Genomic DNA, 15,133 nt, shown 5'->3' on the forward strand with positions numbered 1-15,133 from the left:
TGTACATTTATCCTATGTATATTGTTATTGGTAGATGCCTATTGTAATATATCAATATCCCTACATGATTATGGATTTAATGAATAAGTATGTGAGTGATCTTCAATTTACTGTTTCATTTTGATATTTGATTACCTTGGCTTTTGAAAATATAAATGTAACTGTCAGGTGAACAATTCCAACTCGCCTGATAAACGATTCAAACCTACAAACCTTCAATATGCAAAATTTAATCTACTCTACTGGCTTTTGAAACAAACAGGTAAGTTGGTGATATGATTCATTAAGATGGTAGTGGATTCAAATCTTCCTTTTGTTACTTTTCTAACCTAATTGTTCATTCATTTCTTAATTTACTTATTCTCTTTATGTTCATATTTGCATGTCCAATTCCATGACAATTCGATGTAACGGTTTATTTAACTTATCAACTGTAAATGTGTTTATAAATATGAATATGTCATCGCAGCATCATTGTCATTTGTACTGCCAATACCAGTGATGAAATGAAAGGGAGAGTAACTGATTTACCTAAGTCCGATACACTGAGAGTATTGTAGGTATACTTAAAATTATTTTGGATATATTTAAACCAAAAACTAATTAGGTCATCACATTTTCTTGTAGGATTTGTAGCATCATTATTGTAGATTTATTTTAATATGATGATTCGTACTGGAGATATTGGTGGTAAAGCCGGAAATTGTCTAATAATTATACAAATTAGGTAAATATTATGCATGAATTTAAACCCAAATCATATTATACATTGTTCTAGAACAGCTATCTACCAATTTTCCTTGAAATGTGATGAATTAACACAATTGGAACTATTTCGGGATAATTGGATTCGCTTAAAATGTGCTACTGTAATGGTTTGTTTTCACAAAAATATTTTATTTGTTCGTTTTATATTTTTTCTGATAATTTCTTGTATTGATATCAGAAATGAGAAAATTAAGAACAATACTACCCTACAGTAGCACATTTTAAGCGAATCCAATTATCCCGAAATAGTTCCAATTGTGTTAATTGTACTCGATATAACGATAGGAATTCCGGAAATTTACTATTATGCAAATCAGGTAATTAATATGCATTAATTATACCAAAACTAGTGACATCTGATCAGAGGTTCCTCAGATAGCCATGGAGCAAACATACATATACACAGGTAACTGAAAATTAGCATAAATGTTTTAAAAATCATCAGGGACACAAACCATATTGATCTGAAAATTTGGGTCGTAGCTTGCATAAAAAAGTACATTAATCTTTGAAAATTGATTTACGATTGGTCACATCGTTTGGCCTCCATCTTGGATTTAAAAAAAAATCTTGCATTCTCTGGTAATCTTAGTGATCGGATGTTGTCATGGCAACATCTGCCCAATAATTAATTTACATGAAAAAAACTGCATTTTATTTTGGGAATAATTGAACGAGTGTTCATATTGTGAGACTTGGCCACTGTGATGATGTTCACAGCTTTAAATCACAGCGTTCTCAAGGAAATGCTTAATTGAATAGAAAAGAGTGTTAGTCACATTTTAACTAGGTATAATGTATGATTCGCAAGATTCGAGGATGCAAACAAATTGACATTTCACCTAAATAATTAATTAAATTTATATTTTAAATTACAATGTCTTCATCTGAGCAATGCGTACACTCTCCTCTCAAAGAAAAAAAAAGTGATTCCACTATGATCTTATGATCTTCCTGTACAAGAAACTCGTTCAATTGTTTCTATGGAAATACGGGATGTAATGAAATAGATGCATATGACTTTAATTATGCTTAGGTTGCACCAGTGTAATTACAGTGCACGTGCCACCCGCAAGCTTATTGCTGCTGCTCAGACTGTATTATTATGTGTTATTTTTCAACTGTAAATTGGTTTCTGCTATAAATCAAACATTTGTTTGACCTACCCTGGCATGGAGAATTAGTTTTTGCTGACGTATAGTGATATCAAGTGTTAATTTCTATAGATGTATAAAGTGTGTTGTAATTTTAATTTTTAATTTAATGTTTAACAAATTTCGAGATTATGTAAGATTTTTTATCGTTTTAATATGTTTTTTGTTGTTGAGAACTTTGTTAAGATAAGTGTTTAAATTTATAGTTTTAAATTGATCGATGTTTTAATCAAGTAAGTAAATACAAGTTCAAATTTTGGAATTATGATATCTTAAGAACTGCACGAATTGTTTAGGTGAGAAGTGTGTTTTAGCACGCTTCAGTCATAAGAGTCTTTGGATTCTGCATTTCTGTCCATTTCAATATGATGGAAGACCCTGACCATTCCAGTGTATCTCAAGAGAGCCAGTAGGTCAGCAATTTGTTTCATAACAATTGATGTGTGGGTTGTTTATCAGGGGCACGTCCGTTGGGACCAGTAAACAAAAATTCTTTTTAAAGCAATTACTTTATTATATAAATTACGTCGATTTATCATGTATACGGGTGTGACTCTACACAATAATGTGCGCACGTGCGGCATAAATTTAACAAACGACTATACAGTCCAAACGTTTATGCAGTGTGAATTTTTGCATTTTTTTACATTCTTGGCTAACTCTTTCTTCGGCAGTAAACTCTTTCAAATTTACGCCGATTTATTGTTTCTTTTTTTAACAAGGGACCCTATGATGCCCATCTTCCAAGAGTGACATTCGCAAAAGAATAAATTAGACATTTATAATTTAATTACAGAATTCATAATTTCAGACAAATTGTAACACATTCTTTTGTATTTTCTTTGCATGTGTATGTAAACATTTCAAATTCCAATTGGTGTAGTATAATTTTAGTACATATGTGTACACTCACAAGATACTGTCAGATCGAAGCGAGCGTCCTCGAAAATAGAGACCATCATTGTGTTTTCAAGTGATAAAACGTCGATATCAAAAACGATTGATTTTTGCCCATTAATTCATTCCAGCGCTTATTTTTTAAACTCTACGGCGACGTTTGCGTATGCTATACGTCGGTGTTATATCGGATCTGATGATAGATTATCTCGATTCCCAGCATCGTTTGAGCGCGAATGTCGTATACATGTGTCACTCGTCTAATCCTTTAAACCAATCACCTCAACTTGACGGCATGACTTTACAGCATAATGCTTTGCTGTATTTGTCTATGCTAAACTGTGATATGTACGTGTTGTCGATCAACCTGAACAGGAAATTAATTTCAATTTTGGAGGGAAATCGAGTACTGTGCTTTTTTGTGTGGAAAAAGTACGATTTATAAGACATATCATTATGGGTTACTGCACTATTTAATTAACAATTCTTCAGGGGAACTATGGCGCGGTTCTCGTGTTCAGCGGTGTAGTTGTCTTCTTTCTGTACACTTATTTCTATGTCTAGTGAATGTTTATTTCTATCATCGATCCATCGATCGATGTGATTACAATAACATGCATGTCTAACTGGATTTGATAACAGTCTGTAACAGATTGTATATGTGCAACTAATTGGTTATTAGGTTACCTCGTATATTTAATACATGTATGTGTATATGTTTATGCGCTCTTAAAGTACGAGTCAAATGTCCAAAAATGCTTTTACCTCTGGTGAATGAGTATAACTAAAAAGTGATCACACCGCCCTGAATTCTACATTTCTGGGGCGTCGTTCTTAGACTAATGCATTATTATATTATGTATCTCGCCTGGTTACGGATTGCATATATTACCAAGAGTGAGCTTCTCCGTTCACTTGCAGATGTGGAAATTGGCCTCACGGCTACATTTAAAGTAAAGAGTATCAAAAAATATTATCTCGATTATATAAGAGGACAACATTATAATGCATAATAATTCCAGTATACTGTTATACCGTAACCGGCGCGGAAAAGGCGCAGTTTAATTATCGAATAACAGGACAAGCTGAAACTGTCTATAATATATAATAATCGTGGCCAGAAAACATGCGATATGTGCTCGTACTACGTCACAAAAAGACGATAACATGTCTATGTTTAAACTGTCTTGAGACGAGCATTGGGAGATACGGAATAAAGATACTGTTTTGGGACAACAGTACTAGAGACGTGAGCATTTTTTGAATGAAATAAAGGGTGTGTGTAGTTCCGTGTTGATTATTCGTTAAGCACAGGCACGACACAACAAGTGTTAACAGCGGTTTGACTGTTATCTTGACATAGTTTGACATAGAGAATAATTCCCATTTTTCCACAAGTGTATACAAGAACAGTGAAGAGCATCTGTATTAATGGTTCAATTGTAATCTCTTAAATGTTAAATTTGTTCAATGTGTGATCATTTAAATTTCCTCATAATCTATTGAACGACAAATTAAATTAAACGAGTTTGAGCTGTAGATAAGCTTAGGGCTTGAATATCTATATCATTTAATTACGATATTTCGTGGCATTTAGTGGGATCAGACTGATACGATAGAAGATAAACGAAATAAGACAGATATGCTAAAGAATGCAATCAAGTTATTAGTATCACTTGGCAGAATATCGCTAAAACTAATCGCAACTTACACATTGATGATGTGACTATTATTATGCTTAGTCATTCGGAAACGTGCGTGGAATCGAAGTGTCTACTTCTCGTCTCGTCCAATATGTGTAATGTAACGTACATCATATATAACACGACATGCCAAGAGTGTAATTTAAGTCTGCATCTGCTCAGCGCACGCGACAACAGAAAGCTACATCGGCATGAGTGAAAATATCAACTTTCACTTCGCTTAACTCTCCATCGTTCCTCGTAAACGGCTATTGTTTGCGTTGGAGTAAACACTCGAAATAAATGATTATTCAATTTTTTTGTTTGAAAAAGGCATAATGGAATGATTTATGATGCAAACACACATAATAGTCCTGTAATGAAATCCCACAGTCTCAAAAAACAAACAGTTACATAGTAACTGACGTGAAATAAAACTCACCCAAGATTCCGTGCAGGCACAGCAAAGATACAATATAGAGGCTTGTTGTCATCTTCATGTCTTGCTTCGACGTTTTTCTTATCATGTCTGAATTCAATTTAACGGAGCAGTCCAACCCATCATAATATAACTCGTCATGGCAAGTAACAACCGTGGACAGTCTGCGTCATACCCGAGGTATATGCACGCATGCGTGATGTAGTTTTGTTGTGACACTCGTTTCTGTTATCTTATATTTGAAGATCACGAATATAAATTGCAGCAGCTTCTTTAATATTATAAATTATACGTTTCAACGGACATCGAATATTAACACGTACAGTGTTGACCTGTCTTATATATAATATATAATTTACACCGATTCGTTCGTTGCTTCGTAATTTCAAATTTTATGCAACATTTGTTCTGAATTGCGTGCTCAAACTAGAGATACCTGCACGTTCGATGTTGCCAAGAGATATTAGCCATTAAATGAAACTGCATTTGAATAAACATGATTAAAGTTGTTTTGTGACTTTAAAATGCTGGTTATAATCCATCGTGTAAATTTCTTGCCACGAGCCCACGATGTGACTCGATACATCTTTGTTAGAGGTTGTATCTAATTGGGCAAAATAGCTCCGTTTGTACTTTTTTTTGATAATTTTGTTTCATTTATTTTGAAATTCTGAATTTTTTCGTTTTTGAAAGTATGGTTTGAGAAAAGTTTCAACGTGGAAATATGACGTTAAATTTAAAAACCTACTCGTCGTTGAAAATCAATGTGGGCGACCTGTAATTTGGGTGAGTGCGCGTTGTAAGATTGATAAAGATTGAATGGGCCAATACAACACACGAGTAATGTCGCAAGAATTGTGTTTCAATAGGAGCGGCAAGGAGATGCGAGTACATTACTCTTATGGTAATTGTTTGTGATGAATATCGAACGAATTGTACACCTATAGATACAAACTTGTTTTCACTAGTTCAATGTTGTATAGGTGAATATACTTTCAAATCCCAGAGGCGTGGGTGATATTGTGTTTTGTGTGAACTCTTCGACGCGGTGTTCATAATCAGAAGGAATTTTAAAGTCTAAATGATCTGGGTTACTACTGTTCATAACATATATGCCTTGTGTAGACATGCTGCATTCTAGATTAAAATTGCAACAAACAGTCATTGACATACTGTTTCGTACGGCTTTCTATACGTCCAATCTGGACGATTCATCTCGAACAATGGCGACCGTGATCGCTTCGAGGTACGCTATTTCAGTGACGTCAAATAGTCAGTGTGATTGGTCAGACAGTTTGAATTTTTTGTTAATATATATATTTTTTTAATAACCGTAAACCGTGCCACATCCACGGGAAGTTTGTAAAGGTGATTGATATTTGCACTGTGTGATTCTAAAGTACGCATGTTATGATAGAATGCATATACCGAAACCATAGCTTTAGAGGTGACCGTGGAATTGAACTGAAACCATGCATAGTTATTGACATGAATAAAGACCAAAAACAGTTTTCTGAAGAATCGATCTCATGTACAACTTAGCATTTTTTATTACCCCGGATGTGACACGTGACCCATTATAGTTGAAACTAAGGGTATTTTATGTTGTTGTGGTTAGCAATAGGATCAGAAGCTGTTTCACTAATGAGTTGATTTAATCCATTTATAATCCATTTAATTTCTAGGGGTCTTAGCGTTTCATTTTAATTTTTTCTAGGGGCATAGCGTTTCCAATATGTTCATTTGTTTGTACCAATTAAGTGTAACATGGTGGAGGTCACATTCAGACAATATAGTCTCATGAACCGGATAAATAGTTCACATCGTCCATGCGTTTTTACATTGTTCTATATTCTACTGCTTTTGTACTGCCTATTCCGATGTTAAAATATTGACAAAAACGTCTATCACCATCTATATATCACATTATATTCCTTGAGCTAACATACATTACGCAACTTTTGTCTGTACAATTTGCCGCCCAAGTGTATGCCCCATGATTTATGTTGTTTCACATGTTGCAGACAAGTTACAAACTACATGTTATCCAATGTTGCAGTGTACTCATTTTAAACTTGTTAGTCATTGGGCTTACAGGTTTACCTCACATGATTCAAATAAAAATTGTGTTGGAACATAGAGCAAGTAATCACGCCGCATGGCCCTGTATAATATGAAGATGAAGAATACCATGACAGGGTTACAAAATTATTCGCAAGGAATCGGGGCACAATGTAAGCGAATTCCTTTACCTTTTATACATAAGTAAATGCAAGCAGAATTATTGCTTAACCTACTCTTTCATACAGACTCCATTAGACCAATTTGTTACTACATACATTTGATGATGGTCAATGTTGAAATAAGGGAGTCTCAACACAGTATCCCTCTCTTCAAAGATTGACATTTTAAAATCAAATCGTTATGTATTAGGCGTTAGGTTCTCGCATTTGTCGCAGTGAACGTAAACTCACCTATTATCTATTTATTTCTGGTCGATACATGAATAAATTTGTGCGCCATGTTTCTCGAAACTGTGTATGTCTACGATGTTCACAGCAAACTATTATACTTTATCAAGTTATTCACGATAAAGAAACTCATTATGTTTGGTTACTTAGTATGTAAATGTCCCATGATGTCTAATATTGTTATATTCCTGGCAAGCATATATATCATAATGAAAAGTCTATTGTGCTCAATCGAATAAAGGTAAAATATTCCGAATACATATTGCAGATATAGCTGTGCAAAATGCATGGAGCTAATCGGTCGCTGAGAAATGCCTACAATCTTTTTGGTGGTACAATTTTAAAACCATTTTCAACATTTCTACAAGTTCGACTAAATTTATAGTTTAACTCTCTTTGCTCAGTTATATAAGGCCATTGTTACATTACAACTTGAAAAAAAAATATATTGAAAACTTGTAAATAATTAATAGGATGTGCAATGATTGTATTGCAGCTACACATTGACTATTATTCGTGCCGAGCATCAAAATTAACATGAAAAAAATCAATGTGCAAAAATGTATTGATGAAACCCATGTAGGTATGTCATTTAATACAACGCATGATCATAAATACATCTCTTATATAGGGATTAATATTACAGGCATATTTACAATCATATAAATATGAGATTTGAACCCGCAACTTGACAAATGCACCACCCCTGTAAGCAGACGCACATGTACAAATCCTTGTAAAAAAAATCATATTTCATATTGAGGCATTCTAGTGCAGAGCTACTAATTTCCCCTAATATAGCCTATAGCTAAGCGAAAAATTATCCAAAGACATTTTCATAGAGGATGTGAGCTGCCAATAATAAAATTGCAACAACAATAGCAGGACGTGTTTGGAGTTTTATCAGCTGATGGCTTGTTATTTTTTGTTGGAAATCATTTTTAAAAATGTATGTCCCTTCTTTTTGTAATATTAGAACCTTGAAACAAACTGAAAATTCTGCACGAACATAAATACTTCTTTGTGTTTGTTTTGGAGTAAAATGAAGTGAAGTAAGCTTAGGAAAGGAATAAGATGTCCTTAATGCCAGCTTTGGTTACAATCTGATATCTGTATCTATGTAACATGCTATCATAATGGTTGTTTAAAGAGTTCCCAGAAGATGAAAACGTCATATTAGCCCATCTGTTTATTAGATAGAGCTTGTCACTTTTACATTGAACTGATAAACCATTGTAGTATCTATTGTTACCCACATCATAGGACCTCTTCGTGCTTAAGATCCTTAATTATATAGACAACAGAATCTGAGTAATCATTCTTTTTGATAATTACAATTTCCTGATTCCCGATGAGAAGATTTGCTTATTTGTATTTTTTTTGCTCCGCTGTCATCATAGAAGACAGAGCAGAGCTTTTCATATAGATATCCAATGTCGTCCGTTCGCCGCCTGTCTGTCTGTCAACAAATACATTACTAACTTCTTCTTTTTGAAAACTACCAGCTAAATTGCTTGATACCTGGTTATGTGGGTGCTTGGCATGGACCTCTTCCAGATGTGTTCATTTTCTTATGATATTTCTCTATTTTTAGCAGATATTCTTGACTTCTTCTTGAAAAACCGTTATTCAAATTGCTTTGATACGTCATACGTTTGACATGTGTACGTTGGATGGACATCTATTAGATTAGTTCATTTTGTATATTAGGGGAACACTCAAGGCTCTGCTGAAATAGCGGAGCTATTTTAACTGTCAAATCACTTGTTACCAAATTATGTTTAATTCTAGAAATGTGTTAAGTTAGAGCACTTGAAAAGCAATATGGTAATTGTACGTGGTAACCAATATTGTTTTCATTTTGATGCTGGAGCGCGAGTGCAAAATATCATGTATTTCAATGTTCTGCCCCTCCACTCTCTATACAAGAGGTCTTGAGCCTCCTCTCAGCTGTCTGGTGCTTTTCTGTATGTCTACTTGTGATGAACTTTTTTGAAGGCCATGGACTAAATCCATCAAGCACTCAGAAACTCGCATCCACACCCGACCTCAAATCAGAACCATCGAAACAACAGGCGTTGATGCACCATCTTAATGTGTAGCAATTATTTTAGGTTATGAACCTCGGTTACAGATTCATCTGCCAGAATATTATCAAACGTTATCTAAATTTAAGATACCACCCTTTCAAGTTAGATAATACAAAATACACCCAAATGTTTATGTGTCTATTTAAAAACAACAAATATTCGCACAGCGCATAAAACTTTAGTCAGTGGGAAACTACTACAATATGCACTTTCTCGGGAGGGAATAACGAAGAAAATCGGTACAGGTTTTAAAAACAAAAGAACATGGCGAAACAGTCGTAGCCGTTGAGGGCAAAGTTAATTACGAGACGCTACAACACAACATTAAAATGATAAATGAAAACATAATGAGGGCGCTATAAATATCACAAGAGACTTTCTTGAAGTACATGTACATGTAGTTCAGAAGCACGACAAACTAGCGAATGTAAGAACATAATAAAATCCCCCATTGGGCTGATATGGACAGATGTGTGATATTAGATGGGTTTCACTAGGGGTGAGACAATTGCTGTGTTCTTCTGTATGTGTGTTTACTTTTGCTGAAGTGAATCCGCCATCCCTGTTTCTGTGGAATGTCGCTGTAAGGGTGTGGATTGTACTTGGACAATGCTGGGAATACTTTGAATCAAAGTTGTTGTGAGTATAGGGATATGTGTTTCCCACCCGCGTGATAAATATTAGCCCAAATTACATCAGCCGTGAACACACTTTTTGTATAGTCTTATTCGCATTATTTAGGCGCTATTGTAGCACATAGTTGTTTTCAAAATAGAGATAATTACATTCGTTCTTACGTGACCCCGCACCTTAATACAAATGCTAGATGATTTTTTGATGAAGGCATATTGATATCACTACTACTTATGCTGTCTCTTTCGTTAAACATTACAACTTATGAGATTACTGAATTCTATAAACAAAAATCTACATAAGATGAACGAGTCAGTGTTGTATGCAAATGTTTATATTTATTATACATACTGTAGTAAAGCATAACATTCATTGCGCTTGTGTTACATTTGGACGCAACATAGATTGTTGCAAATTGCAAATTGACTTTTCAACCAGTGAACTTTAGTAATATTTAGTTGCAAACTAGCGCCATAAGTTACAGCTGACCGTTTTGCACTGGGTATGTTCATCCTACCATATTAGGAAACGCAAATTCCAAATATGGAACGACTACGCGCGTAATAAAAAACAAACATGGCTGCCACCAGGGTTTGACCTAGCCGTGGTTTCGCGGCGTTTTGGGTCCGGGAAGGCATTTTGCTTCGTCTATCAGTTATATATACATCGTCGGTATACAGTCGGGTCGGCTAGGTTTGACCGGGCTCCACACAAATAAGTTCGCTAAATATGTTCTAAACGTTTTGGATTTCGGCATTTCGATGTTGTATCCCTGGGATAATAAGGTTATTATCCTCGTAATAACCTCATATTATTCGGAAATCTCGTTCAAAATATTTGTTATTTGTTGAGCCACGTCCTAATTTTGCTTTACAATAAATAAAGTGGAAATAACAAACCAATCTGTTGACATTTTTTTAAGTGAAAAATATAATGAAAAGGCAATAGAATACAATCGTATTTGCTACAAATCACGAAAGTAACCATCGATTTCTGCTAACAATTACACATCTGAAAAATACATGTTATCAAAATATTCTCGCATAATATATAATAATGATATGAATGTGGCATTATTCTTTAGTTTATTGACTGCATACGGCTTTTGCCGCCCAAGGTCGTGGGCCGGAAGCGCCCGAGCTTGCGAGGTCGCGTTAGCCGTACGATTGAGGGCAGCAAAAGCCGTATCCAGTCTATAAAGGTTTTATCATATACCTTATATGAAAAAAAGTCTTTAGTTATGCTATTTTTCGCTTGTCTGTCCCAAAAGAAAACCTATTCGATTTCATCCGGGCCTTTTTACTGGCGCGGATTTATACGGCGGATTCTAAACGACGCAAACGCGTCAAAATCTCTCACACAATAGACAAACGAATGTCACCAAATATATCCACATATTACGTTTTAATGAAATAGCAAATGAACGTAAACTTATAACAATATTTTAACGGTAATAAATACAAACTCATTATAAACTTTCTTTCTTAAGAATGGACACTACAGTCCAGCTAAGTTGGTCATTTACTGACCGTCCGACAACGGACGTTTTCTTGGAGCTGATGTTGTAGCAGCAGATAAAGACGCGTTAATTTCACAGTTGTTAAAAACCGTAGTTTAACAAGAAGCAGTTTGGTTTACAGTTCCAGATTATGGCGTAGTTCAACTAGGAATATCTGAAATGCGCCGATGATCTTCCGTTGAGAGACAGTATCGTTACATTCAGCTGTCATCGGTGTCGCTGGGTGTATGCCGAGACACCGATGCCAGCTGTATCATAGTTCTGTAAACTTGACACGTTTTTGTGACCAGTTATATTTATGATTGGTTGTGGTGGAATGCCGGCTTTCGTCAGGGTAATGATGAGTCCAACTGGTCTTTCGGTATATTTCCCATCCTCAGAATAATATCGTCAGCCATTATCGAGGCGCAGACTCAAATTACGTGCGTTGTTTGTAAACAGAAAGTAGTTCAAGGAAATAGACGCGTTTACCAAATATGGCCCGGGCGTGATATGGAAAATTATTGCACGACTCGCGCATCGGGATTCCCATAGCGTTACGAGACCGGGCAATACGAGGTATATGATAAAATATGGAAAGGACATTGTAAAAATTGCTCCAAACATTTAAGAAACGCAAAAATATGACATAAATATTCTACATATCAAATAAATCGACAGAAATTAGTCAGTTAAAGTTAAAGTATCAGGATTAATTCGTATAATTAATTAATTCGTATGAAGTACAACACCAATCTAATATATAACAGTTATTTGGTATAACAAAATATATAACTTACATGATAAAAATATTCACATAAATTGGTTAAACATATGAATGACACTTATAAATGAAAAAATTGTCTTAAACATGATATGAACATAATTGCCCATACAGTTTTTGAATATAGATAAAAAAACAAATTCATAATACAATTTAAGATGCGTGAAACAAATTTCAAGACAATTCAATACCATTATTATGTTAAATAATGGTGTCGCTCGTGGCACATGGCAAACAAGCACATCATCAGATTATCATTCGGGTAGTTATTAACACAGGTAACTGATCTGACAACAAATTGGTTTTCAGAATATCACCCGCAAACCGGATAATGGATGCCAACGACCGAATGTAAATATCGCCCGTGGATTCAGCGATAAAGTGTTCTGTTCGTATTGCTTATACCCGTCAGTCAGAAAACAGTAACAAGCGAACTAAATAAACTACTAAATAAAATACATGTTTATGATCACAAAACAACTACACCGAAAATACATGAACAAATCAGTAAAAGAAAGATATTCATTTATCACCTAACTATTATCATAAAATACATAGAATTAACAACACGATATAGACTTTCTGTTTTTCGACATTGTGAAATTTGTTGTTTTATGTAGAAAATATCATATTTTGCCAAGTAAAATCATTTAATTTTATTAAAGTTATTAATTTCATTCAGCTTCTTTCATTCATAATTTAAGACAAACAAAATGCCGAAAATATAAGGAATCTTTTTTCGTAATACTCTTGTGTAATGGGTAAGTATGGAAATTATAATTAGTAAGCATGTGAAATTCATTTTGTTATGAATTATTGATATATTTAGAACTTATCTTGTCAAAATTAGTTGTTTTCAGTTTTTTTCTTCACAAAACGAAAGAATTTCACAAAGTGTCGTAAGTGTTTATTATATAATGTATGCTATTATTCATTATATCCGTTACCACTGACACTACATGTCAACATTTTATAATTAAAATATCTAAATATTTTGCAGACTATATGTTTTGTGGAAAAAAACTTATTTTCCAATTAAAATTTCAAACCTGGTTTGTAAAATGCTACATACATCTGCATATATTAACAGGTGGGTGTATTTGATCGAATCGATCAAATATTTACAAAAAATGACAATAACAAAGGAATTAACACTATTAACGAAATGATTTATTAGATAAGGGTATGTGAGTGGTGTGCATACGATGGAAATCGCATGAAATTGTTTATAAAAATCACATAAATTGCCAGATACTCACAATATCGCACACGATACAAATTCATTTTTAGAAAGTGAGCTACTTCGCATACTCGCGAAGCGTGCGATAATCTTTCTAATTTCTATTTACGTAATCGAATTATTTCCAAGTGCCCCGAGTGTTCTCTGGTGTCATTGGTTGGAAAGGTGCCGGTAAACAATGTTTTGCATACCCTTAGCTTTTAAGTCCTATCTTGATGTTGATGAGTTCCAGGGATATTCCTGTAGCTTTTGTTCGTACAAATAGTTCTCTACATATCATGTCATACCATGTCACTCTAGTATATACGTCGTGTCGTTCCGTTTTGACAGCATCGTCGACGATACAAACTAGTCTTATTTGTGTTTCGAGACAGTGCATTCTTTCTGTGCAACCACAATGTAAGGGTCTGGTGGCTGTGGATGAAATAAATACAGTTAGTGCATATGATATGATGTAATTTTTGCAAGTATGGTAATAGTATTTTGGTATTGAATCACATTAACATGAAGACTTTGCACTGCTACATGTAATGCCGTAGATTACACGAGAATCGTTACCAGAAGCCTAAATAGGTACGTGAAAGTGAAAAATTAGAAGCATTTTCATGTTTATTGAAATAAAACACGCCGTTGCGTTGCTGTTAGAATACACATTGTGTAAAATATGCGCACTATATTATATCATTTTTTTTTAAAAAGTGTCCGGTCAACTTTTTGTCAGAAAATCACTGTTAACTGACGTGCCAGAGTAAGTCCTTAATAATACATATTGCACTAATATTAAAGAAAACATATTTAGTATTGTCAAAGAGGGCGCACGTAAACATAGGTTGGCTGTACAGAAGTTGCCAGATGTAGTGTTGGTGACCGAATAAACGAGCCCAGGCTAGAGAAGATGCGCTTGTGGGGTGTTGATTACGCCCTCAAGTGTTAATATTTGTTTGTCCTTTTGTTTAAGGTAGCGAGAGGGAAAAAAACTAGAAAAAAATAATTTTCACAAATTTTGGATCATAAAAAACATTATATTGTGTACTTTCTTTGTGTACCAACAGTACAGTTATAACGTATATTACAGTGTATCAACAGTACAGTTATAACGTATATTACAGTGTACCAACAGTGTACCAACAGTACAGTTATAACGTATATTACAGTGTACCAACAGTACAGTTATAACGTATATTACAGTGTACCAACAGTACAGTTATAACGTATATTACAGTAATACTCACTGTAGATAAATTACACATTTTGCGTAACCTCAATATTTCTTCCTCTGCCTTAGCACAAGAGCCACTGCTGTGGTAAACCAGAGATGTGTCTTGAGTTGGTTGCGTCGTTTTAGGCACCGTGAAGTTGGATTGATAATCATTCACTGTGCGATGAGATATTCGGTGTTCTTGAAGCTACAATAACACATAAGTGCATTTGAATTTGTATAATCTGATTTGTGCTAGAATTACTTCTAGAATAAAAG

The 15,133-nt window shown here is 34.4% G+C and overlaps 1 protein-coding gene across 1 annotated transcript in view; it reads right to left on the reverse strand.

Annotated features, from left to right (window-relative positions):
- Window positions 1-13,700: 13,700 nt before the first annotated feature.
- Window positions 13,701-15,133, reverse strand: part of LOC144356224 (gamma-aminobutyric acid type B receptor subunit 2-like) — a 29,760-nt gene continuing 28,327 nt past the window's right edge. The window contains exons 17-18 of the mRNA XM_085505793.1: window positions 14,889-15,062; window positions 13,701-14,070 (exon numbers count right to left, since the gene is read on the reverse strand). Coding sequence (XP_085361919.1) covers window positions 14,011-14,070; window positions 14,889-15,062 — 234 coding nt within the window. The 3' untranslated portion in view covers window positions 13,701-14,010. The remainder of the gene's footprint in view (window positions 14,071-14,888; window positions 15,063-15,133) is intronic.

This window comes from Saccoglossus kowalevskii, chromosome 2, assembly GCF_978046115.1.
Source record: "Saccoglossus kowalevskii chromosome 2, keSacKowa6.1, whole genome shotgun sequence".
NCBI classification, from domain to species: Eukaryota; Metazoa; Hemichordata; class Enteropneusta; family Harrimaniidae; genus Saccoglossus; species Saccoglossus kowalevskii.